General features: G+C 41.6%; 1 protein-coding gene across 2 annotated transcripts; it reads right to left on the bottom strand.

Annotated features, from left to right (window-relative positions):
• Positions 1-1,394: 1,394 nt before the first annotated feature.
• Positions 1,395-27,784, bottom strand: VWA5A (von Willebrand factor A domain containing 5A). Of its 2 annotated transcripts, XM_065937293.1 has the most exons (19): positions 27,735-27,784; positions 26,717-26,761; positions 24,581-24,638; positions 24,275-24,477; positions 23,460-23,682; positions 23,162-23,337; positions 22,765-22,879; positions 18,078-18,247; positions 17,740-17,828; positions 16,920-17,064; positions 16,144-16,223; positions 11,549-11,663; positions 10,633-10,797; positions 10,254-10,354; positions 9,733-10,001; positions 7,245-7,358; positions 4,943-5,073; positions 3,258-3,384; positions 1,395-2,736 (listed from the first exon to the last, which is right to left on the bottom strand). In XM_065937293.1, the coding sequence occupies exons 3-19, from the start codon at positions 24,621-24,623 to the stop codon at positions 2,657-2,659; spliced, it is 2,346 nt and encodes a 781-aa protein (XP_065793365.1). In that variant the 5' UTR covers positions 24,624-24,638; positions 26,717-26,761; positions 27,735-27,784; the 3' UTR covers positions 1,395-2,656. The 2 variants fall into 2 exon arrangements, with proteins under 2 accessions (XP_065793365.1, XP_065793366.1); XM_065937294.1 differs by lacking the exon at positions 26,717-26,761 and having other exon boundaries at positions 27,735-27,783.

Below are 27,784 nucleotides of genomic sequence, written 5' to 3'. Positions count from 1 at the left end.
CCCACCAGGCTCAAGAATATTGGAGTGAGTTGCCATTTCCTTTCCTGTTTTTTGTTTTAGAAGTTCCTAAGTCTCAAGTCTGGATGCTGAGGGTGAGCAAAGGAGAGATGAACAATGAATGGAATAGTCAACATCCTGCACGATAAATGTAAAGGACTGTCATTTTGTGGAAGAGAGTAATTGTGCAAGTGTCATGGTCCTTAAGAACCTGTCTTTTCTGTCATTACATTGATAGAGACTATCTAGATCAGGGGTCTCCAGCTTCTGGGATCTAATGCTTGATGATATGAGATGGGGCTGATATAATAATAATAGAAATAAAGTACACAATAAATGTGCTTGAATTATCCTGAAACCAACGATCCCCATCCCCATCACCCCAGGTCCATGGAAAAATTCTTCCACAAAACTGGTCCCTGGTGCCCAAAAGTTGGGGGACCTCTGATCTAGATGACAAACTTGAATGCAAGCCTATTTTATGAAAAGACTAAGCCCTTATTTCTCTTAAGTTCAATGTGTGTACAAATCACCTGGTGAACTTGTGAAAATGCAGATTTTGATACTGTAGTTTCTGGGGTTGCCTAAAATTCTGCATCTCTAGCAAGCTTCTCGGTGATGTCAGAGCCATACTGCATGGGTTGCACTCAGCTGTAGTAAACTTGGAAGAAAGTCTTGGGAGGTGAGTCACCCTGTGTAAGTCGGGCAAATCTTCCCAATGCCAGTTCATGCAAGAGCCAAGCAGGACTCAGCTCTGGGCAATTCTCCACCTAAGTGAACAGATATTGTGGTCTTGCTCAGAATGCTTGAATATTCAAGTTGAAAGTAATAATAGAATTCTAGTGTAATCCCTTAGTTGTAGGATGGGAATTCTAAGATCCTGAAGGTAAAATCATTTGTCCCTCCTCACATGACTATTTAAATGTATGGTCAGGATTCCAACAGTGGTTTTCTGGCCAGCGCTCTTTACCTGCTTCATATAAGATAGGAAGCCAGGAGCTTCCCTGGTGGTCCAGTGGTTAAGAATCCACTTGTGGTGCAGGGGACACAGGTTCAATCCCTGGTCAGAGAACTAAGATCCCATATGCCTCAGGGCAACTGAGCCCACACCCCACAACTAAAAAGTCCATGATTACACATGACACAGTAAAGACCTGCATACCACAACTAAGACCCAATGCAACCAAAAAAAAAAGAAATACATACATATATATATATATATATATATATCTCATTAAAAAAAGGACAGAAAACCAGCCTACAACAGAAAATAGGAGGAAAGGACACAGTGTGAACAGTAGAGGTACCAGAAAAGTTGGCTGGGAAAAACAAGGGATAATAAAAACTGATGCAGATTCAGTGAGTACCTCTATAAATAAAGACCAAATACAACAAAGTGCAGGGTAGAGATGGCCATTTTAATATTGATATGATATCATTTCAGGAGGCAACACATCAAAAAGGGTCATTTCTACCAGGATAGAGTATATGGGACATAAGTTTCAGAAACACGAGGAGCTCCTTTCTTTCTCATGAGGTGAGCGGTCTAGGTTGAGGTCTCAGGGGAAATTGCCCTTCAACTTGTTTTTTCCTATATTATATGAGGTCAGATCTGGACTTAGAAGCCTCATGAGTTCAGACTAGGACTAAGGAGTCTTTAGTGCTTTCTTACTAAGATGTTTAAGGATTAAGGGAAAACAGGTCTCTATCAGACATAACTCAACCTAAGTCACCAAGGCACTGGGAGGAAAAGCATGTAGCAGAGGCCAGCAAAGCCCAAGCAGGATCAATCAAGAAAGTCCCCAAGAAATAAAGCGTGGGATGAATTGGGAGAGGAGCATTGAAATATACATATTACCACGTGTAAAACCGATAGCTAGTGGGAAGTTGCTGAACAACGCATGCAGCTCACCCCGGTACTCTGGGATAAGCTAGAGGGGTGGGATGGGGTGGAGGGTAGAAAGGAGATTCAAGAGGGAGGGGCCACATGTATACTTATGGCTGATTCACGTCGCTATATGACAGAAACCAACACAACACTGTAAAGCAATTATTCTCCAAATTTAAAAAAACAACATTTTTAAAAGAAAGAAGCTCCCCAAGTGCCAGACCTCACAGTGGACCCCTGAGTCTCCCTCTTGTGATCGTAAGCTTATATTCATCCCAGTGTTGGCTTTCTACCTCCCCTCCAGCTCTTTTTCCTATCTAAAAATAGAAAAGTGCACAGTTCACCAGTCTGGTCCTGATAAGTACCTAAGAACAAAAACAAACAGAAAAAAAGTGCAGAGAATTCTCTAATTCAAGCATTCCCTGAACATCAACGCTACAATCTTTAGTCTGGAGTCCACATCACCTGTGTTTCATGTGGTCATTCTGGAAAATTGAGGAGGAACATTATAGCCTGGGAATGCTTTGAATTCCTCCAAGAAAGGAAACAGATTCCGGGACCCGTGACACTTGGCTGAGGGTAGGAGCTGGGGAAGGAAAAGCACATTTGAAGAGAAGCTGGCACCGAGAGGCTAGAGAGTGTGGGCGCCCACTGCACATACAATAAGAAGCTGACAGGATAGGCATAAACTACAGAAACATCAGAGCAGAAGAGAGGGTGAAGGCAAGGACCGTAGCATGGCAGAGGCACTTGTTCTTCTGGACGGTCTCTTCAGGGGCCAAAGATGGCAGGATCCACAGACGATTTCATGAAAGCAATTGCAGCTTTCACAAGCTCATGCCTGACGGACCCTGGTAGAAGGAGGAAACAAAAATGAAGGCTGAGGGACAGTGATGAGAGGATAGGCTCTCCTCCCAGGCTCCACGAAACTCTTCAGCATCTTCCCTGAGCCCTACTTAGCTGTCTTCAATACCCCAGACTTTTTTCTCCCTACTGCCCAGGCTCCCTTTAATCTTCTCCAGCCCCAGAAATATTCAGCAGCTGTGAAACGATAAATACCCAAGGAATCAGGGCTCCACGTCCCGTCCTACACTCAGTACAGCACATTTTCACTTCATGTCCTTCTCACAGCTCACACTCCCCACCCATGTCCCCTTCCCTCTACACCCACCTCCTCCACTCCCCCAATTTCAGATTGCACCCTCATCCAACCAGTTGGGGCATCAGGAAAGGTCTGAACCAGGATGGTCGGGGAGGAGATATGGGAACCCTATCTTGGTAACCCTCTATCAGGCTTGGAGGCTCAATGCCTAGGATGATGGCTAGCTTCCTAAACACGGGGAAAGATGGGGTCTTAGGCCTGGGTTCCTACCTGCGTGGATGCGAATCCAGGCCACTGCCTTCCTTTCCAGAAGCTCCCACTCACATTCCATGTCCTTAGCGTGGTCATGCAGCCAGAGCACCGCCAGGACTGTGGCCCAGCTTGAAGAATTCGCATCCTGTACCACAGAGAGACTTCCCTGAGGCCCCCAGGTTAAGTTCAGGGACTCCCCTCGTGGCCCAGTGGTTAAGAATCTGCCTGCCAATGCAGGGATTTGGGTTCGATTCCTGGTCAGGGAACTAAGATCCCACGTGCTGCAGGGCAACTAAGCCCGCGCACACTGCAGCCAGGGTCTGTGAACTGCAACGAAAGGTCCCTCATAATGCAACTAAGACCCGACACAGTCAAACAAATAAATATTTTTTAAAAATTCAGATTCCTTATTGAAGGACTCTTCATTCCCCTGACTTATTGATCCAGTTACCACGAAAGGAAGGAAATGTTAGTCGGGCATGTCTTGTTCTCAAGGAAACCAAGTTAGAACTTTATGATTCTCATATCTTCTTCCACTTATGTATAAATTATCCCTTTAATTATTTGTTTTAGAATAATTATTTCAACAGAAATATAATGCTAGGCACATATATAACTTTAAATGCCCTAGCAGTCACATGTAAAAATAAAGAAGTACAATTATTTAATATATTGCATTTAACTTAATATATTCAAAATATTATTTTAACATGTAATCAATTTAAAAATAATTATCAAGAATGGTTTACATTTTTATGTTGCCTTTGAAATCAGTTTGTCTTTCACAAATATAGCACATTTCAATTCAATGGAAAATTTAATTTCTCACTTGCATTTGTCACATTTCAAGCTCTTAGAGGCCACAGGTGACTAGTGGATACTATATTAGATGAGGCAATTATAGCATATTTAAAATTTATTTAATCATCTTCCACATTTTGAAAATTCAGAATGATGGGTGTCCTTCAAGTTTTTGACATTTGTCTCATATGTCTCATTTGGTGTCTATCTCAATATTCAACAATTTCTCAATTAGAAAATTCAGTAAGTTACCTTGAAATTCTTTAATGTAATTTGTCCTCATCAGCATACTTGAACACATTTGAAATAACTAAGTTGTCCCTATTGATACTTCACCTATCCTAACTTTGGTGAAATTCTGTTAATTTCTGGACTACCCTGTTTAGGAGAAAGAACATAGATTCTGAAGACAGACAGTCCTAGACTGAATCCAGCTTTGTCACTGACTAGCTGAGTACACTCAAAGATATTATCATATTCTTTGAACCCTGGTTTATTCATCTATTAAGCACAGCATGAGTAGGATTTACCATATTTAATTGATTGATGAATAAATAAGGTCATGAGGGAAGTGCAATGCACAGTGGCTGGCACAGAGTAATTGCTCAACAAATATAAGTAATTATAACTAAGATGAGTGGCAGAAAATGTAGTTAAAGAGGATTTTTGCTTTCCCTCTGTCATCCATCAACTCTAACCATCAACTTCTACTAGCAGACTAATTTCTTGTTCTTTCTGCTCCAACACAGCCAGAAAGATCATCAACTTCTATTTATCAGAAATTAATTCAGTCCATGACCTCTTGTATTCTTTCTCAGGTGAGTCATGATTCACCCTAATTCTCATCACTCACCTCAACCTCACAAAAATTTACACACTCTCCTTTCTTCTCTGAATCTCACCTTGTCAGGAAGTGCAGCCTGTATGTCTTCCAACTTCATACCCAGGACCAAGGCCAGACCTTCATTCAGATCCCAGGAACCATCTGCCTTTTGAAGGGAAATCAACTCTACAAGACGATTATCTTCAACGACTGTGGGGCAGAAGCAAAGAGAGGATGGGAAATTATGGTGCTAATGGCCCCTGAGCATCCTGAGAGACAGGTCTGAATTCAGAGACAGGATGGAATGACAGCCCAGCACTAAACAGATACCACAAGATCCTCATTTTAGTCTTGTCCCCTAGGACACATGCCCTCTCTCTGTGACAATGCAGGCCACTCAGGTGACATACGGACTGCACTGAAACATTCAGTAACAAGGGAAAGATACAGGTCACTAAAGAACCCACATGATGGTGCTGTTTAAGTCTTACCCAGTCCTGTGTATTTTATTTTTATTTTTTAAGTTAATTTTTATTAGTGTCTAGTTGCTTTACAATGTCATGTTAATTTCTACTCTTCAGCAAAATAAACAATAAAATTTTGAATTTCCTTCCCATTTAGGTCACCACAGAGCATTGACTAGAGTTCCCTGGGCTATACATTTGGTTCTCACTAGTTATCTATTTTGTACACAGCATCAGTCATGTTTAAATGGGCCTTAAAAGTTTAGGTATATTAAAAAAATTGTAGACAAATATAACTTGGGTTTCAATTATCAAAATTTCCAAAGAAAGCAGATATAATGGAAGCTGTCAACAGTCTATCTCAAAGAATGGCCTAGTGTCCAATCCTGGTGGTATGAAAATTGCTTAAAGGCCACAAAATTTTCATAGAAAGTATCTCGCATCTGGCTATCTCAATCCTATGAGATGATGTACTTAGAGCAACTTAGAAAATTAGTAGGCAAGAAAAACTGTAACCAGAGAAACAGTTCCACCCCAATTGGCGGGGGGTGGGGAATACCTACGGGTCTGATTTCAACAGTCTTAGTTGGAATCTCAGCACTGTTAACACTCAAAATGCAACTGTTCTTTAACAGGAATCTCAGCCTTCTCTGTAAATTCAAGACAATAGAGCCTAACACACGACAAAGAATGTAAAGTACTTGGAAGGCCACTAATTAGCTCTCTACAAGTAGTAATTGCTAATTAATTCATAAAAACCAGTAGCTTATTCTCCTGGGTAATTTTTCTTTCTACTTTGGTAAAAGGATTCATAAGTGAAAAAGCTTAGAGTGGGGATATTCTAAGTTACTGAGGTAGTAGGACTCTATCGACAACCAACACAAACTATTGGTTTGTCCAAAAAGTTTTCCATAACATCTTATGGAAAAACCAGAATGAACTTTTTGGACAACCCAAGAAGGTTCTTTTGACAGCCCAAGGAGGCGAGGAGCTGTGCAGATGAGCGAGCTAAGGTGCTAATAAGTGAACTAATTTGCCTAAAACTCCACAGCAGCTGGGAGTACAGAGCTCTGAATCTACCTTAGACCCTGAAGCTGTATAATCTAATGAGAATGAGTGCCAAATAAGATTTTAAACAATGAAATAATTGTACAGCACAAACTCTGGCTACGAAACTGGAGAGACTAGAAAGAAATGTCCTGCAAGTCTATTTTAATAGAAAAGACATGCCTTCATGGTGAAATGTACTTAGATTCCATTTGTTATGCACATGAAAAGCCAGCTACTTGAAACAAAAGGCAGTGACCAAGGAACACTCTTTGGGGACAGACGATCATCAGACAGTATCAGGAAGACCCATTTGCAAACCCAGCCTGTACAAGAACGGCAGTGTAGCAGGGGCCCACACATGGTGAGCTGCGCAGGAGGAGGGCCCCAGCCCATAGGCAAGGCGTGTGAGCAGAGATGGCAACGTGCTTTATTTATCTAGGGCTCAACTCAGACTCTACTGGGCAGGCTTCAGGGTCATAAGCTGATCCCGGCAAATACAGGGACTGGACAAATCTCAACCTCTGCCTGCTGCTTTTCAAATAGGCAACTTCCTGGGTAGAAAAAGTCACAGGGTTCCCCTGGTGGTTCAGGGGTAAAGAATCCGCCTGCCAATGCAGGCAACACAGGTTCAATCCCTGGGTCGGGAAGATTCCCTGGAAAAGGAAATGGCAACCTGCTCTAGAATTCTTGCCTGGGAAATCCCATGGACAGAGGAGCCCGGCAGGGTACAGTGCAAGGGATCACAAAGAGTCAGACACAACTGAGCGACTAAACAATAACGACAAAGAAAGCCACAAGATAGCAGAGAATTGAAGATCAGTTCTTCAGTTCCCATAGAGAAGAGGATAAGACTGAGGCCCATCTCACCTGGACCGTGAGTTTCCACACTGGTCTTTTTGGCAGAACCACAAAGCTTTGGCTTCTCAGGGCAGCCCTCTGATAAGGATGTGCATTTCTTCTCTCGTCTGTGACGTCTTAGTCCTATACAGGTGGTAGACAAACACTGGTCAGAAAAAGTCCCTGGAAAGATGCTCACATAGAGAGCTCTGTTTAATCACAGGCTTAAAAGGATCAGGATCACGACTATTTGGCTGGTGGGACACCCCTCAGTAATAAGTGATCATCAGGGAGCCGAGAAGGAGGACGGAAGTGGGACAAGTCCTCTGAATGAGCTGAAAACCACCAGCGTAGAGATAGAGACCAAGGCGCCCTCTATGCTCGTGTGGAGCCAAAGGCCCTGGATAATTTGAGACCCTCCTATCCAGATCAGTTCAGCCACTGTCTCTATTGTGCATTTTTTTCTTCTACGATGAGCCCACTTCCAGCACACAATGTCACCCTCTGAGCGCTTTGTACTTTGTCTTCCGGAACTCTTGACACAGGACAATGACCTCTTCGGCATGTTGAGTTTCATCACAAGAGGCTTCTTCCGACTCTTTATCTTAACTCAAAACTGTTAAAAAACCTGTGCTTGCCCTACCCCCTCAAGTTGCTCGAGGTGCCACATCCCAAGTCCCCAGGTTTGGGAGGTGTGGACGGAAACCACTTCAGTCCCAATCGCTGCAGCCAGGTCACCAGTCTGCCAGTCTCACCTGGGTTACCCTCCTCATATCCTTGCTGCTGTCAACCTCCAACTTCTCTGTCACTTCCCGTCACCCACTGGAGAGTCTGAAAGATCACAGACTTGCACTTCATTGCAGGCTGCATCATCTAGAAAGTTGTCAACACCTATGCAGATAACCTGTCCAACACCCTAATGTAAAACTTCTTGGCTTCTTCAATTAAATGGCTTCCGCACCCCCTCTACTTCACCACTCCCTCCCAAGTCAGAATCTTATTATCAAGCAAATTGTTCCACCTATACAAAATAAACTTTTAAAATATTCTACTTTTAAAATACAGGATCCACTTCTTCCAGTTTCTTTTCTTTTTTATTGTGTTTTTTTAATTGGAGGATAATTGCTTTACAATGATATGTTGGTTCCTGTTGTACAACAATTCAATTCAGTTGTAACTGTGTGTGTATATGTGTATATCTCCTACATCTGGAGCCTCCCTCACCCACTATTCCACCCCTCTAGGTCATCACAGCACCAGGCTGGGTTCCCTGTGCTAGGCAGCAGCTGGCTATTTTACACATGGTAGTGTATATATGGCAATGCTACTCTCTCAATTGGATCCACACTCTCCTTCCCTTCCTGTGTCCACACGTCCATTCTCTACGTCTGCGTCTCTATTCCTGCCCTGCATATAGGTCCATCAGTACCATTTTTCTAGATTCCACATATATGCATTAACATAGTGATATCTGTTTTTCTGACTTACTCCACTCTGTATGACAGGCTCTATGTCTTTGACCTCATCTGGATTCTAAATCTGTTTCCTCTATTTTTTTTTTCCTATGTAACAACTTCCTTCCATCTTTACTTTCTTCCCTATTTAGCCTAAATCTCAGATCCAACACTATACCACTCTTATCAATATCAACTCTATGTCCCTAATTTCCTTTTCATCACACCCATCTGACAAAACCCCCACCTCAGTATTAAGCCAACACTCTACCTGCTTCATTCTTATACTTATACCAAAGCTCCCTGATTCCTTTTAGTAGTTCGGTTCCACTACAAAAGTCAAGGAATTAAAACTAAACTGGACTTTCAACACTGTGCTGGGTCTTCATTGCTATGTGCAGGTTTTCTCTAGCTGCAGCAAGCAGGCTTCTCATTGCAGTGGTTTCTCTTGTGGATTCCAGGATGAGGAGGGCTCAGCACCTGGGCTCAGTAGTTGCAGCTCCTGAGTTCTAGAGTACAGGTTCAGTAGTTGTGGCTCACAGGCTTAGCTGCTTCACAGTGTGTGTGATCTTCCTGGACCTGGGATCAAACCTGGGTTTCATACACTGGCAAGTGGATTCTGAACCACTGAGTCATCAGAGGAGCCTCACTTATACCTTTTGTCACCCTGTAATATGGACTGTTTCCTGATCCAAGCCAATAAAACTGTTTTTCATTAGATGGGCAAGGGCGTCTTTGATATTTATCCAGTAGCTGTTTTTCAGTTTTTACCTTGACTTTTCTACAGTATCTAATATTTTGATGATCCCATCTGAATATCCTTTGTTTTGAATACCCATTCACTTATTGTCTTCCCACTTCATTTCCTCTTAATATCATTTGGAAAATCCTCTACCATCTATTCCCTAGATACTTGGGATACCTAGTCCATAGGATTGCAAAGAATCAGACATGTCTCAGTGATGAACAACAACAAGGACCTTTCACAAACTTTTTCTTTAAATGCTGTGTTCGGATGTCCAGAGGCCCTTCTTTTGCATGAGTTTGAATGAGGTAAAACTTACTCCATTGTCCACACTTCTGTTGGGGGAAGGATTGCACCACTGGAGCAGCACGCAGCAGCAGTGGCCTTGGAACATCCCGAGGAGACAGTGGCCCCTGAATCGGCCTGTTGAGATCTTTGTTGACAGCAATGAAAGCTGTGTGGGAGCTTATGACTCCAGACTCCATGCTGACTTTCACCACATCTTTTTTATCACCTGCTGTAGTCTCCCTGAGGCCCATGTCCTTGATCTGGAGAAAGGACTTGGCTGCAAGTCGGTGAATGGTGAGGCTAAAAGAAAAAAAGATTCTGTGATTTAGGGACAAGCACGCAAAAGTCAGTTATACAGGACCTTCAAAAGTTAAGGATGAAAAGGAGGGGAAAAAAAGATTAGGGGGAAGAAAAAGAGATAAATAGGTTAGAAAGGAGAAGTGATGGTAGGGCCACTACTGAACCACAGAATAAGAGAAGGAAATCACCCTGAAGGATGGCAGAGACCAAACAAGGAAGAAAGAAAATAGCAAAGGAACACTGAATTCTCACTTGGCATCGAGCTTGGGTTGTAGGGAAAATGTCACTTTATTCTCCAGGCTCTCTCCTTGGAGTGTGTACTTGAGGCAAACTTCTCCTGTTGCCTCTGCTGGCTACAAATTAGAGAAGGGTAAAAATGACAGAGGAAGAGATTACCAAAAGAAAGGATAGAACTGGGGCAGCTCCCCAACCCAACCCATTAAATTTCTGACAGGGAACCAGGCAACTCAAGAAATCAGAGACTTGAAATGATAGAGAAGGGCCGGGCTGACTCTAACCTGGTAAGAGAAATCTCTTGATGAGACTCTACTAGCTTTCATGGAATTGCCCAGAGCAGAGTTTAGGACAATAGCTACTCTGACTAGAGGAACAGACAAGAATGAGAACTCACCGGCATTGTCCCAGTCAACTGGGCATAGAGGATTAATCTCTGACCCCTAAAGAGGACAGTCTGTTCTGGGGAAAGCATTTTAGCAGACAGACCATCAGGCAAATCCCATCTCAGAGAAACATCGTCTACCACGGGCTGCAGAGAACGCTTCAGGGCTCTAAGTGCCTGGTGAAGGATAAAGACCAGAATAAGCACAAAACAGTAACAGCAACAATATCACTACTAACTGAATAACACATACCAAGTGTTATGCAATGTAATATATGGTACACCTATTCCTTAATGCTATCTACACCAGGACATGGGCATTATTACTCTTGCTTTACAAATGAGGAAACTAACATTGAGAGATTGAATGACATAATTATGAAGGAAGGAAGGAAATGTCTGGGAAAGGAGACCCAGGAGAGGTAGGAATTAGATAAGAGATCTGGGAAAGAGGAATTTAGAAATATAACCAGAGGTGGAAGATGCCTTCCCTTCTGTATATGAAGCAAATGGACCATCAATCTACCACCTCTTCCGATCTACCAGACCTATTATTGCTGTGCCTTCATCTTCACTTTGTAGTATTTGCACAGAGGATGAGGTACAGTACCAAAAGAGGCCCTAAAGCAAACACCAAGAATCTCAATCATGACATTCAAAATTCAGTTTCTCTGTTTCGGGTCTTAAACCCAAAGCCCTAACCTAATCCAGCATCTTGGCTCTGGGCTTCCAACTACTAGAACCAGATGCCATTTCTTCCAAAACTACATACTGGGCTCCTTCTGCATAAGGATGAAAGTAGTTCCATTACGTATAAAGCCCAAGTCCTTGGGGATATAAGTAAACGAATGCTGGCAGGGAGTTGTTGCCCCACTCTGCTCCACACTCTCTTATATTGCCACCTCAAGACACAAGGCCTGTCCCTCACCTTGGCCTGCATTCTCTCCTTGCCTGTGATAAATTCTGAAGTGCCCCGTGACACCCGGGCAATGCTTTTTATTAGGCTGGTGGAGACTCCTTCACCAATACCAAATGAAAAACATCTGGAATTATAAAAGAAGAAGTTAGAGACAGGCACTAAAAAGTGAATTTACAAAATTAACAGAAAATGATCAAAAGTACATAAAAAGATAGTTTTCTTCCTTGACCAAAAGTAAGAGATACCATTTATTGAGCATATTTCAGGGGACCAGATGCCTTAAATCAATGATGCAATTTAATCATCACAAGGTTCCTAAGAGATAGGATAATATCTCATTTTCGCAGGTAAGGAGCTAAGGCCCAAAGAACTTAAAAAAATATGTCCAAGATCACATATCTACAAAAAAGCAGAAATTACATTTGAGCACTAGTCTGACCATAAGATGCCCCTGGCAAACCATTGTATGTTACACTGATTCTAGAAGCAGAAAAAAACCAAACTAACAGGACTGCATCCTCATCAATTATTTTAATAATCAATCCAAAGAATTAATCAGAAATGAGAAGTTAGGAAAAACAGACACTGCCATCAGTGTTTGACTAGCACTGTACCAAAACCACATCTGCCCTCAAAAGGCTAGTCTTACAAAAAGTGCAAATGTCAGTTGTTTAGTCATGTCTGACTCTTTGCAACCCCATGGACCATAGCCCGCCAGGCTCCTCTGTCCATGGAATTCTCCAGGCAAGAATACTGGAGTGGGTTGCCATTCCCTTCTCCAGGAGATCCTCCTGATTCAGGGATCAAACCCTGGTCTCCTGCATTGCAGGCAGATTCTTTACCATCTGAGCCACCAGAACAAAAGTGCCTCCTGCTCTTCTAACTGGAGGGTCCTCTCCCCACCCTTGTCGATGTGCACCAAATAGCTTCTAAACCACAAACAGATTCCCAAATAAGACTGTCTATAAACAGAGATAATACAAATACAAGCATGACAAAAATAGTTTTCATTATATGAAAATAATACACTGCAATTTTGGCCTACATATCCATCTCGTTTTTATTGGGTTAACGTGAGTCATCATCCCCATATCTAGTGATATCAGCCTCAGGATTAATGCTCTAAACATGGAGAGCTAAGAACCCGACATCCAACTACAGGAACCTAACTGTGATTAAGCCCTCCGGAGACCACAGCCTGCCAGCATACTGGTATTATCCTCTTCAAATTCTCAACAAGATCTCTAAATTGTTTTTTGGGTTTTTTTGTAAGAAAGAAAGAACATTCATAAACCAGAGATGTGTGAAAAAAGACACAGGAGCAAGTTAAAAGGGCTTCCACTGACCAAACCTAGAAATTCTGAGAATCTAAATAGATAATGAGAGCAATCAATCTTTAAAAAATGAAAACTAATAGAAGAATCCAAAAGTACACATTGATACAACAAAAAAGGTGGGGGGAGGGGCACAGAGGTAGTCAGGAAGAGAAAATTCTTCTTTACAGTAGGATGCCAAGTAATAAATATGGAAAAGTTGACAGAATTGAAAAAAATCACCATTTTGTAACCACTAACAGCAATCTGGGCAATAATCATTAGTGAATGCTAAAACTACTGGGTAAACATTGGCCGAAAACAAGATGTTTACAAAAATGTCAAAGTTATATGTCAGATACCACCTTTAACTAAGTGACAAAATTCACAGCCAGGCCCAAATTCACTTTGGAATATTTTTTACAAAAATATTTAATATTAATCTAAACATAAACGTAAACAGCCAAACAAACATAATTGAAATTTTCCAAAAATAAGTAGCTAGTACTCTTTTAAAATGTCAGTGTCATTAAAGACAGTGAAAAACCAAGAAACTACTCTAGAGGAAAAGAGATTAAAGAGGCATAATAACTAAATAAAATACTTATTATTGAATTTCCTCCTGAACAAAAATCAAAAACAAACAAAATTCTATATGACATTATTTAAAAATTGGCAAAATGACCTATATTTAAATAATGTTTTATATAAAAATTAAATATCCTGAATTGAGTAGCTGGTTTTTTTATTTACTAATTTATTTTTGGCTGTGCTGTCTTTGCTGCTGTGTGTACTTTCCTCTAGTTGCAGCGAGAGGGGGCTACCCTCCAGCCGCGGTGCGTGGGCTCCTCATTGGGGTGGCTTCTCTTGGGGAGCACAGGCCCTAGGGCACACGGGCTTCAGGAGTTGCAGCATGTGCGTGCAGTAGTTGCAGCTCTAGAGCCCAGGCTCTGGAGCATAGGCTCAATAGTTGTGGCCCATGGGCTTAGTTGCTCTGTGGCATGTGGGATCTTCCTGGATCAGGGACTGAACCCATGTTTCCTGCATTGGCAGGGGTATTCTTTACCTCTGAGCCACCAAGGAAGCCCAAGTAGTTTTATTCTGACTATTTGTCAGATATTCTCAGTTCTTAGAAGATGAACGCAAAATGATATGCATATGAAAGGTCATGGCATCTGTGGCTTGCTTTCAACTATTTCAGACCAAAAAAATTAAGTGAAATCAATATGTTAAAACGTTGAAAACTGGTGGGCGTGGGTGAATGGTATATGAACATCTATTGCTTTATTCTTGCAACTATTTGCTAGGTTTGGTAAATCTTTCAAAGCAATATATAGGAAACACATATTTAGAAAAAGTGAAGAAAGACCCAAATGAAAGGAAGGACATATTATGTAGATAGAAATGTTTCATACAACAAATACTAAAGTTTTCTCAAAACTGACATAAAGAGAATAAAATTCTAGTCAATATCCAAACATGTTTCCTCTTTTGGTAAAAACTGACAAGCTAATTATAGAATACAAAAAGTCCAAGAATGACTAAGTCTTGAAAAAAGAACAAAGCTGAGGACTTACTCTACTGGAAATGAAAATTTATCAGAAAGTAACACTAATTTATACAGAGTATTGCCAGCACATGTCCAGGATAAACAGATCAACAGAATGCAACAGAGGATCCAGAAACAAACCACACGTGTATAGATGCTTATTTGTCTCCAAATGGCTCTGTACATCACTGAGGAAAGGACAAACTTTAAATAAAAGATAAAAGGTCAACACGATATCCACATGAAAAAAAAAAAAAAAGAGACAGAGAGAGAGAAAGAGAGAAAAGAACCCTGACCCCTAACTCATACAATTCACAAAAACAAATTTCAGAGCAACTGTGATTCTAACTGTGAAAGAAAATACAATAAATCTTCTAGAAAATGACAAAGGCAAGTAGCTTGAAGACCTTGGATAATGGAAGACTTTTTAACAGAATACAAAAAATACTAACCATAAAGCCAATGTCTAAAAGAGAAACCTATATCAAATTAAGAACAATTATTAATCAAAAGATACCATCTTGAGGGTGAAAAGGAAAGCCATAGAACAGAAAACTATATTTCTACAACATATCCAAAAGTGTTTGTACCTAGACCATAGAATGAACTATAGATCAGTTTAAAAAAAAGAAAACCTAATGGAAAAAAATTGGAAAGAGACTTGAAGATCACAAAAGGATATCCAAGTCAATAAATATGAAAATGTGCTCAACTTCATTAATTAGGAAAATGTAAATTAAAACCATGATGAGATAGTACTACATGTACCCACAAAATCTGTTATAGTTTTAACAGACAAATAATGCCAAATTTTGGATAAGTAACGTGGCAACTGGAACCCTGATACAATGCTGGTATGTATTATATTAGCACAATAACTTGGAAAACTATTTGGTATACCCCCAAATTTTCACAATTATGTCAGTGTGTTTGAATTCTATATTATATGAGCATGGATATGTATGTATGTATTCATATATATGTATAAACATGTTCATGTCCAAAAAATGCATGTACAAGAATGCAAGAATGTTCACAGAAGTATAATTTTTAGCAACTAAACCAAAGACTATCATCTGTAGAATCAATAAATAAATTATGGTATAATCACCCTGTGGAATACTATATACCAATGAAAATTACAGCTCCATGCAAAATATGCATGAATCTCACTCAACATATAGCTGAGGGAACAAAGCCAGATACACAGAAACAAGAACATACTGCATAACTCATTTATTTTCATTCAAAAACAAGCAAAAATAACCCACAGTGTTATTTTATTTCCTCTTTGGAGAGGAAAAAACTGAGTAGAGATTAAAACTGGGATGTGACAGAAATGGATAGAGATGAAGAAGTCAGAAACATTCTGGTTCTAGACTTGTGTAGTAATCACACATGTGTGTCACTCTGATAATTCACCCAGCTATACATTTAAAATTTTGTAGTTTTCTGTATTATTTTGATCGCAATGTTTATAGTAAAGAAAAATTCTTACTGTTCAGTTTTTGTTTCCATTGTGGTTTAGAGACACCAGGAGATAATGATTTCATTGTGTTGTTGATACTATTTAGAAAATTACTTTTTTCTTTTAGTACGAAGTGGAGATATATAGAAAAATATTTTCAGTATTAAAACTAAAATACTTGAATCATTCTGTTGTCTGAAAGGAATATGAATACTGTAATCAGGTGGCACGAGATTGCATGTGACATTATGTGGATCCAGGCACATTAACTCACCTGTGCCTTAGATAGTGGCTCTTAACTTCTCTAGCGACAGTAAATGTATCAGTAACTTCTCCGTCTGTAAAGACAAAAATCTGCAGAAAGAAAACATCCATCAAGTCTCTGAAGTATATTTAAAGACACCAGAACTTGCCCTTGAAAAACCCCAACTATTTCATTTCAGAGACTCATGTCTCTTCAGACAGGCATGAGGTTTCTAATGTTCACCTCTCTCAAATGGTCTGATCAGAACCCTGAGAATATTCAGCATCTCCTCTGCTAATTTCATGCAGGACTTCTGTGGCACCTCCCAAAAGAGCTTCCTTCATCCCTGCTCCATAGCATGGAGCTAAGGGAGAGGAATGCCATCAAATGCCTCGTCTTAGTCTCTTTATTATAGGACATAAAGCTAAATTTGTTGCTGTTGTTCAGTTGTTAAGTCATGTCCAACTGTTTTGTGACCCCAAGGATTATAGACTGCCAGGCTCCTCTGTCTACAGGATTTCTCAGGCAAGGATACGGGAGTGGGTTGCCAATTCCTTCTTCAGGACATCTTCCTGACCCAGAGATTGAGCCTGAGTCTCCTGCATTAACAGGCGGATTCTATACCACTGAGACTATACCACCAATGATTCTATACCACTTCACCTAGGAAGCCCACGGCTAAATTACTACCACATTTCAATGTGGATTGTGGATTACTACCACAATCCTGTGATGAAGCCCAGAGCTATGGATTCTTCAACAAGGGTTCCATTCCGTCCCTTTTTGAGCTCTGTTTCAATTCTTACCTGCAGGGGGTGGCCTGGGACAGAAGGCTGCTTGTAAATGTGTTGGAGTGGTGTCAAGATTTCCGTACCCCCTAGGTTAGCCCTCATAAGCTTAACTCTCCGCAGTGCCTCCTCCATGGTACTCTGAGCATACTCCACACTATTCCTGAGAAAAACAAACACTCTCCAGTGAAATGAAGGCTACTAGACATAGTCTAGTATTAAGTCCCTGAACTGTAAACAGCTTTAACTTGAAATCTCCAATGCCAAAGTCAATTCTGCAGCAACCCCTTTAATAATCTAGTCCTTTCTTTAAAGTAGCCTTTTAAAAATTTTTATTTATTTTTTAATTGATGGAAAATTGTGTTACAGTATTGTGTTGGTTTCCAACATACGACATGAATCAGTCATAGTTTTATACATATATATATATATATATATATATATATACCTCCTCCCTCTTAACCCACCCTCGCCTGTCTCCAAAGCACCCATTTAGATCATCACAGAGGGCCAGGCTGGGCTCCTTGTGTTGCACAGAAACTTCCCACTAACTATCTATCTTACACGATGCTGCATATACTGTCAATGCTACTTTCTCGATTCATCCCATCCGCACCTTCCCTCGCTGTGTCCACAAGTCTATTCCCTACTAGGTTCATCAGTATCATTTTTCTAGATTCCATATGATACTAGTTTATCTGACTTACTTTACTCTGTAGGGGAGAGAGGAGGGAGGAGTCACGACAACTGACTCAAATCTGTCCCTTTTCATGACTGAGTAATATTTCATTGTATAAAGTAGCTTTTTAAATTCTCTATGGATTGTCCAGAAACTTACGGAAAGAATGCCTCATAAGTAGATCCAAATTCATAGATGTTGAAATAACAGCCTAGAGGCAAACTCTTCAGAAGCAAAGTCAGTGTTTCCTGAAGGAAGACCATGTGAGAAGACAGTGAGAAAGGATGCTCTCAATCACATGACCCTGCTAATCTAACTCAGGAATGGGTCTTCACCCCTTCAATCCCCCAGGCCCTTCTATTCCAAGGCTCAGAGCAGTCATGTTAACTGTAACTCAGATGGGGAACAGACCTACAGCTCCAATGGACCCTAATTTAATCCCCAAGATTCATTTCCACTTGAGTAAGTGGCCAGGAAAAGAAAGAAACTACTTTTACCTTGGCTACCTCTATGCGCAGCGGAGATTTCCTCTGTTTATTCATGGGGCTCTGCATGCTTCCTGAGCAGTCCATGAGGAAGATAAATTCTCCACAGGCAATTGATGGCTGAGCTTCTGGGATATTCGGGTAGAAAGTCACCATTGCAGCTGGATCTCCCAACACACCATCTACTCAGAAAGAATAAAGACGTGGTAAGAAAAAGGGAACTCAAGAATCAATTGTAGTGAGTTACCTAAGGAGCTGGGAAAACACAAATCTAAAACAGCTTAATCTTTATACCATATCTGCTGACACAGAATTTGAGGTGAGTTACAAACATATAAAAGATAGATACAGATGTATTACAGATATGAAGGAGAAGAAAGAGGGTAGAATTTACTATATACAAGCAATATTAAAATACTATATCTGGATGTTAATCTCCTAGCAGTTGGGAGTGAAATACATCGTTAAAATGTGCCAGCATTTGCCAGAGGAATCAAGCTAATTTATGTGATATCTTCGCATCAAATCAAAGGGAAATGTATTTACATTGGGTCCTTAATTCTATTTTTTCTAAGTAACTTTTTGTTTATTTTTGGCCGTGATGGGCCTTGGCTGCTGCACCTGGGCTTTCCCTAGTTGTGGTGAGCAGGGGCCACCCTCTAGTTGCGCGTGGACATATTGCAGTGGCTTCTCTTGTTGCAGAGCAGGGCTCTAGGGTGTGCAGGCCCAGCAGCTGCAGTTACCAGGCTCTGAAGCACAAGGTCAACAGCTGTGGCACATAGGCTTAGTTGCTTTATGGCTTGTGGGATCTTCCTGGACCAGGGATCAAACTGGCATCCTCTGCATTGGCAGGTCGATTCTATCATTGAGCCACCAGGGAAAAGAAGCCGTTTGTCGCTGAGTTGTGTCCGACTCCTTGCAACCCCAAGGACTGTAACTTGCCAGGCTTCTCTGTCCGTGGAATTCTCCAGGCAAGAGTACTGGAGTGGGTTGTCTTCTCATTTCCTGGTTGGGGATCTTCCCCATCTGAGGCCCCAGGATAGCCTGTTCTTAATTCTTAATTACAACTTTGAAAAAAAAAAGATGACTGTGTGGATAATTTTTATGCTGACAATTTATAAGAGCTGAGAGTGTAATGAGTGTCAAACAGGACAAGGAATCCATCTGTGCTTTATTTGGGTACGAAGCACTTCTGATACTCTCCAGAACAAAGAAAGAGAAGTACTTAAATGTGTGTTGCACTCTAACACTAGCATCATCCAAATAATAGTATGGAAGAGATCATGGGTGTCTAGCCTATGTTACCAAGTTGCAAAAGCCAGAGCTGTGATTCTATTTTGAGGAACAAGTGAAAACAGACATAGGAGATGAAATAAGAATGACTGGGTTATATCAACTCTATCTTGACTGTTCAGAGAATATAAAAGACACAGAATTAAATACCAATATCCTATTTTTATAAAGTGATTCTAGGATTATAGTTTTAAATTATCACTACCCCTGGGATTCAGAATGATAACTAAGATCTGCTTCAGTTTAACCTCTTACCTCTGAGATATCTCAATAACCAAAATGGCTTCCAAATAAAATGGGTGTGGCTCAGCAAATATTTGATAGAACATTGATTCAAAAATAACTTTTATACAATCCAGGATCTCTGGATATAAAGGAGTAGCTTTTTTTTTTTTTTTTTTTAAATGAGCAAGGTAGATTACTTTCCATTCTGAGGGACAACTCGTTATAGTGGGACTGGCACTGTATTAAGAGGTCAGAGAGGTTGACACAACAATGACATGAGTTAATATATAATATGGCTAAACTTTAAAACAATGCCAGACACATAGGAAACACTATATATGTGTCATTTGCCATTATTCTTTTGTCATGGCTCAAACTATTTTCATCTCCAGAGTCTCAACTTCCTCTTTTTTAAATGAGGAATTTCAAACCTTAGTTCCTCTGTTGCTAGCCTTTTCCTGTGAAATCAAAGTATTAATACCCGCCTCAAGATTATTTTAAGAAACAGAAGTAGAGTCATGGCTGTAGAAAACAAATGTCTACCAGGGGATAAGGTGGGGGAGATGGATAAACTGGGAGACTCGGATTGACACACACATACTACCATACATAAAACAGACAGCTAACAAGAACCTGCCGTATAGCACAGGGAAATGTACTCAATACTCTGCAATGGCCTATATGGGAAAAGAATCCAAAAAAAGAGTGAATATATGTATATGTGTAACTGACTCACTTTGCCATATACCTGAAACACAACAGTATAAATCAATTATACTCCAATAAAAATTTTTTTTAAATATTATTTTAAGAGTTAAGTGAAGGAAGTTTGATATAATACCCTTAAGGAACTCAGTCTATGGCTCAACTTAGATTAAGAATAGTTTTATAAAATTATTTATAAATTGTTTTATATGATTATTTTTATTATACATACTATTTTTTTAAAATATCATGTTCTTAATATGGAAAGTACAGTCTAAGTTTTTGAAAGACAGACTATGCATTTCTGTCATGTAGTGGTATGCTTCATTTGATCAAACTACAAACTGTTTTAGTGAGTCAAGCAGTCAGTTGTCATTTGCTTCTTGGTATGGATGGAAATAGCAAGTCATCTTGATCAAATACATAATATAGAAAGCAAGATGTGAGTGGCGCTACTGGAAGGGATTCTCTAGATGTGTAAAGAGTTCTCTGAAGTCCTCCTACGGCTAATAGAGCTTGCAAGAAGAGGGCTTGACATCTCAATCCTTACCACTTGAGATTCAACATCATAGAACTTCCTCCAGCGGATTAAAATAACTGAGTAAAGACCAGGTCCAGCTTCCCAGGTGGCTCATTGGTAAAGAATCCCTCTGCCAACGAAGGAGTCATGGGTGGGTTCAATCCCTGGGTCAGGAAGATTGCCTGAAGAAGCAAATGAATTTCCCAGTATTCTTGCCTGGGAAATCCCATGAATAGAGGAGCCTGGTGGGCTACAGTCTCTGGGGTTGAAAAGAGTCAGACACGACTGAGCATATGAGCACACACACACTCACACAAAGACCAGGTCACTGTTGCAGGAGAATTTCAGGGGCACTCGTGGGGAACTCCCCAAAAGGAAAGGACACAGCCAGGCAACTAATGTACAAAGACAGAGCACAGGGCTTTCTGGAAGAGGAGCTGTTGTAGACCCCTTTGAGGTCCCTGCAAGCCAGTGTGGCCTGGCAGCCCAAGAAGGCCCCACAGAACAAGAGATGGACATGGGTTATATCAGTTATAATTATAAGGAAAAGTACACACATATCAAGAAAAATTTAGAAAATAAGATAAATTGCTATTAATATTTTTTAAAGATTTTTTTTTTATGTGGACCATTTTAAAGACTTTACTGAATTTGTTACAACATAGATTCTGTTTCATATTTTTGTTTTTTGGGCACAAGGCATGTCGGATCTTAGCTCCCTGACAAGGGGTCAAACCCACACCCCCTACATTCGTAGGCAAAGTCTTAATCACTAGACCACCAAGGAAGTCCCCCAAAAAAGACTTGTCAAAGAAATTACAATAATAATTTGTATATATTATTATAATATATTATAATATAATAATAATAAGCTAAGCATTAAGAAACTAAACATAGTCTCAGAAATTAAGTAACTAGGACAAGATGAAAAATATCTGCAGACAGATGGTGGTGATGGTTGAACAGCAAGGTGAATGCATGCAAGGCAATGGGATTTTATACTTAAAAATAGTTACAAAGGTAAAGCTGATGTATTTAAATTTACCACAAAAAAAAGAATTCCAGGTGAGATTATGTGAGGGCACATGAATCAAAACCAATAGAAATTGTTAGATCTAAAAAGTAAACTTACTTTTAAACTAATCACAATTACTTCTTGCATACTTTCTCTGTTTTAAAATGGTTTTTCCCAATGCATAGATTATTTCCTAGCAGTAATCTACTTCTACAACTCATTTTTACTTTAACAATCTTTGGAAACCTTTTCCCCATATTATTTCAATCTGTTAATGTATGTTATTTTAGTAGTTACATGGTAACTAATCAAATATACCTAGCATAGTGAATTTAACCACTGTAAGACATTTTGATTGCTTACCAGGCTTTGATACGATTAAACTGAAAGAGAAGAGAATTTTTCAATCCATACTTTTACTTATATTTAATAGATTTATTTTCATATGTAAAATCCCAAGCCTAGAATTACCAAAATAAACATTTATTTTGACGCATATGGCCACATTTCCCCTCAAAAGCTTGATACCAAATTATTTTGGTTCAGGCAATCTCTGAGTACCAAATTCACCACACCTTTTAAAGCATGATTTGGAAATCTCTGATAACTTGAAAAGTGAAAATGTCACATTATTAATTTTATTTTTATTTGCCTTTGTAGAGACTGATCATTGTCACATGTTTGTAAACTAGTGTTTCCTCTTGTGAATTATTTGTTCATGTCCTTGGTTCAATTATCTACCGGTGCACTTAGAGTTGCCTAAAGGATATAACCACAAGATATTCATTGAACTTAACCATTTCTTTTACATCATAATGTACGCTGTTTCAATGTTTTACCCACTACTGGATAGAAGGAAATAAGACTGAGGATAATTTGAAGATAATTCCAAGTCAGAAAGTTACTCCTCAGGAGGTAACCTAGAGGGAGAAAGACAATACCTGGCTTTGTTGTAGGTTCTCCCATCTCCACGACTACACTAGGGGTGTGGACTGCACTATAGTAAATCAGGAATTCTACATCCCGATCAAACTTGTGTCCATCGGCCAAGGAGACCTGAGTTGGGAACAAAGAAGCCATGTTAGAGCTATCGCTGCCTCTGCCCAGGGCTGAGGTCAGAATTGAGGGCTACAGGCTTCTTCCACGAGGGAGAATAGCCAAGAGCAGTAGCAGGAACAGAGAGAAGGCTGGGGAGATTAAAGGGGGGATGAGGAGGGAGCGCAGTGTGATCCCCTCTGGGTTAATAAGAAAAAATAAGGAGGAAGAATTGAGTGAGGACCAAGGTCAGCATCTAAAGGAAAAGGGTACCAGCAATGATAATGCTCTCTTGTGAATTACCTGAGCAGAAGTCTTATTATCTCCAAGGTACTCAATAGGACTCAGGGAGCAGTTGGATTGAATCCTGTCAATGCCATGCTGGGAACTGATGGTGGCCACCAAGCTGATTGTGTAGGGCAGGTCCTCCAAGGAGACTACAGGAGTCTTCGTATTAAGGCAACTGTCCTTAGAACACCCTACAAAAAGCTATTTTAGTTCTGTGCTCCCTTCCCGCACTTTCTAGCACCCAACAGCTTTGAAGGGGCTTCCCCAATTATACCAACCCCCCAAGTAGTATTTGGAGGGAGAGGAGACTGACCAGAGAGTTGGTACCGAGGATTCAGGACAGCTGGGAGCACGTAGCGCACAGCCCCATCTGCTTCCAGGGGCAGCTCCTGCACGTACTTCAGGGTGACCTCCGCCTGCGACCCGGGCAGGAGGTTCCCCACGTTACAACAGAACACATCCCGGGAGCACATGTCCTCCTCTAACAGAAAGGCTTGGTGGCCACGGATGATGGCATTCTCATAGCTGGTGTGTGCCTGAGAACAGAGAAAGCAAGCCGACACGGTTGGTGAGGGTACACGGGGTACAGAGAACAAAGATGAGCGGGGAGAAACGGGGGCTGATATTGCCAAGTTCACACCTGTACTTTGTTTTTAAGTTTTACTCTCTGCTTCTATTTTTGGTTTCAGTGGGTCTTTGCTGCCTGCTCGGGCTTTCTCTAACTGTGGTGAGCAGGGACTACTCTTCACTGGGGTGCTTGGGCTTCTCAATGTGGTGGCTCCTCTTGTTGTGGACCACAGGCTCACATGTGGGCTTCAGTACTTACAGCTTGTGGGCTTAGTTGCCCTGTGGTGTGTGCAATCTTCCCAGACCAGGGATCGAACCCATGACCCTGCATTGGCAAGCAGATTGTTATCCACTGTGCCAGCAGGGAAGCCCCCACAGCTGTACTCTGAGTGACTCTGATTGACTTTCCCTCCAAATGATTCTAGGAAAATAGCAGTCTGAGGGGAGTAGAGGAAAGAGCATTCAACATCATCATTTTTTTGTGAAGTTGCATTTGCTAGAGATCCTGAAGAGTATGCATTAGTGAAAAGAGGAAGGAGGTAATGTACTTATCCACAGTACCGTCATCTTGTCCTGTAATTCTGCTTTAATTTTCTTTCCATCCACCATGGCCTCGAAGCTGTAGACAGCTGAGTCTTCATCCATGGGGAATATAAAGAAAGCCTCCAAAGGAACTTCCTCCTCATTCTTGTAGTTTAAGGTTGAAGACACACCAGCCACAAACTCACAGACGGACAAGGTCACAGAGATGCTCTTCAGTGGCACTGGAGACAGACCAGAGTACAAGAGTTCAACAAAATTTAGTTGAATGCCTCCTGTAGGCCAGGTTAGGTATAAAGGCAAGTAAGAGTTATGAGTCAGACTTACCTGACTTCTCCTGGGGAGTTAGGAGGCCTCCTAAGTGCACCATGGTGACACAGGGTTACTGTGGAAAAAATACATAATGAACAGAGTAACATGCTGGGAACTATTCTCTCAGAAAACGAAAGTGAAAGTCGCTCAGTCATTTTTGACTCTTTGCGACCCCACGGACTATATAATCCATGGAATTCTCCAGGCCAGAATACTGGAATGGATAGCTGTTCCCTTCTCCAGGGGATCTTCCCAATCCAGGAATCGAACCCAGATCTCCCGCATTGCAGGTGGATTCTTTACCAGATGGGCCATCAGAGAAGCCCAACCACTCAAGTACTAGCATTTTATTTGCTTCTCTCTGGCATAATGGTGGAGGGAGGAACCTAAAAAAAGACCAGATAGGTGAAAAAGTTGCTAATAGTAAGAAAAGCGGAGAAGGCAGTGGCAACCCACTCCAGTACTCTTACCTGGAGAATCCCTTGGACGCGGGAGCCTGGTAGACTGCAGTCCATGGGGTCGCTAGGAGTCGGACATGACTGAAGCAACTTAGCAGCAACAGCTGCAGTAAGAAGAGTCAGTCGCTCAGTTGTGTCCAACTCTTTGCAACCCCATGGACTGTAGCCCACCAGGCTGCTCTGTCTATGGAACCTTTCAGGCAACCCCTTCTGGAGTGGGTTGCCATTCCCTTCTCCAGGGGATCTTCCTGACCTAGGGATGGAACCCTAGTCTTCTGCATTGCAGGCTGATTATCTACCATCTAAGCCACTGGAGAAGACCCGGTAGTAAGGCTCCTTCTAAATGCCAGACCCAGGTGGGGAAGCTGTAAGATTCAGTAAGTATACACTAAATAGGAAATCTCTGAAAAATCCTGAGGCTTGTTCAAAGGCTGGCTCCTATTTTTTCTAAAGCATATTTAATACACCACTTGTTAGATACATTGAATCAGTGTAATTAGTTTAACCCCTCTGAATCTCAGTATTCTCTTGCTAAAATGAAAACCATATTACCTGTATATCATATATGCACATATGAATTAGTACATGTGAAGTTCCTAGAACAGTGCCTGACTTACAGGAAACAGTTAATCAATGTTAATAGACATGAGTATTGTTCCTCTTATTGCTTTTACTATTATTAAATAGACCTCTGCCGTTACTTGGATCATGCTACTCAGTCATCTGCAAGTAGGAACCTGCCAAATCCAAAATGGACCCCCTTACAATTTGGAGCAATTACCTTGCAGCTCTTCTTTTGAGGCTCATAATTGAAACTGCTGATGGATTCATCTGCTGAGGATATATTTATATATGTGTGTGTGGTATGTACACATGTATGTGTCCAGAGGTGTGTTGAGCTCTTTGGACTGCAGCCCGCCAGGCTCCTGTCCATGGAATTTTCCAAGCAAGAATACTGGAGTGGGGTGCCATTTCCTTCTCCAGGGGATCCTCCCCACTCAAGGATCAAACCCTTGTCTCCTGCATCTCCAGCACTGATAGGGGATCCTCTACAACAGAGCCACCCGGGAATCACCTATGTGTGATTTACTATAACCTTAGACAACCATTTCATGTGACATGCTAACAAATCAATGTATGTACATACATTATGATTTACATTATGATTCCTTTATGTGGAGAAGTAACAGGTGGAGCTGGTCCTACCCTTGAAGATGCCCTGGGGCTTTTCTGAACCCAAGCATTTGTGAGATTGTCTATAACTATTCTAGGCCATCTATGCTCATCCCAATGACCATTTAAAGCATATCACACACTCCACCCAATCCAGAACAAAGTCCTGATTGCTCCTCCAGCTGATGGCAATCCTGTTTCTTATCACAGTGCCCCACCTCACAGATCAGAGCTCTTCCGTCCCTGTCTGTTTTTATTTTGAGCAGCTGAGTAAAAACTGAGTGTGGCAAAATGGCACAGTGACAGAGAATCAGAGGGCAGTAGCAGCTGTGGGGGAGGAGAGGTTTGCATGCAGACCCCTGACGGGCTAAGTTCCCTAAGCTCCTGAACAGGCTGGAGCTGGGGGCAGGAGGAATTTCCAACCACACCAGCAGGGAGCTTAAAGGACACTGGGTACAACAGCTGAAGAAACTGCGTCAGGTGTCAGGCAACCCATGCTCCAGAATTAGGTAATACTCACCCAGGGTGGTTTTCAGATGGGGTGAGAGAAGCAGAGGGGCGTCTCCTATAAAAAAACAACCTTATTTCCTGATTACGACCCCAGAACAAATCCCTCTATGCCGGACACTTGATTTCCTGGACTCTCTCCCCCACCCTTTCCCAAACAAATGAAGCTGCGTCAGAATTAGTTCTTCCTTCAAGAAGGCACTTCAGAAATACACCCAGCAACAGGTAGGCAGACTGGCCACAGCGGCTGGCCAAGGTCAAAGCCTTGAATCCCAGGCAGCAGGGAGAGCAGAGGATGGCTGAGTGACTCAGGGGAGGCCTCGGCGCTAGGCGGACCCTCAGGAATGCAGGAGCCCTGGCGGCGGGGGCGGGAAGGAGCAGCTGGCGGCGGCGCAGTGGGTCACACCCCTGCCGACTGCTGCAGGGGAGAAGTGGAGAACCCGGAATCCGGAGGGGTGGGTGAAAGCGGAACTCCTCTAGAAACGGAGAGTGACCGAGCCCTTATTCAGTCCTAAAATTTCAGCATCCAAATACTAACGGGAGGGATCTGAGTCAGTCCTGAATTTGTATATAGAAAGCTTTAGGGGCTGCAGTCCGACTGGGGCGGGGGTTGTTGGGGGGGCGGGAACTTGGAGGGAGAGGGCTTGAAGCTCCATTTCCCCAGCATAAAATCACATAAAATTGAGAAAGCATCAAGTGTCCGCAGGAAAGGAAGGAAGGAAAAACGAACTAGAGAAGTTGATCAAAAGTAAAATGAAGTAAAAGAGAAGTGAAGTAGAAGGAGGGGTCTTGGGATTACCCGGAAATGGCTACATCCCCCTTCCACATTCAGCAGGATTCCCCTGAACTGCCCAACCCGCAGAAACCCTCGGGGCATCGCACTCCAGGACTAGGTTCCCTACCCTGGGTTTGCAGTTAAAACGAGTCCCGAAAGATTTAAAGATGGGGAAAGGGAGTTGAAAGAGGCAGGTCTCAGTCCTCAGGAGCAAGGGGTGCCATTCAGCCCAGACGCGGGCAGCCCGGTCACTTACCTCCAGCTGTTCCCAGCACTCTGCGTCGCTGCAGGCAGAAAAGAACTGCA

The sequence above is a fragment of the Muntiacus reevesi genome, chromosome 5 (assembly GCF_963930625.1).
Source record: "Muntiacus reevesi chromosome 5, mMunRee1.1, whole genome shotgun sequence".
Classification (NCBI taxonomy): domain Eukaryota; kingdom Metazoa; phylum Chordata; class Mammalia; order Artiodactyla; family Cervidae; genus Muntiacus; species Muntiacus reevesi.
Note: the sequence above shows the minus strand (reverse complement) of the source record. Positions and strands in the feature narration are given on the sequence as shown.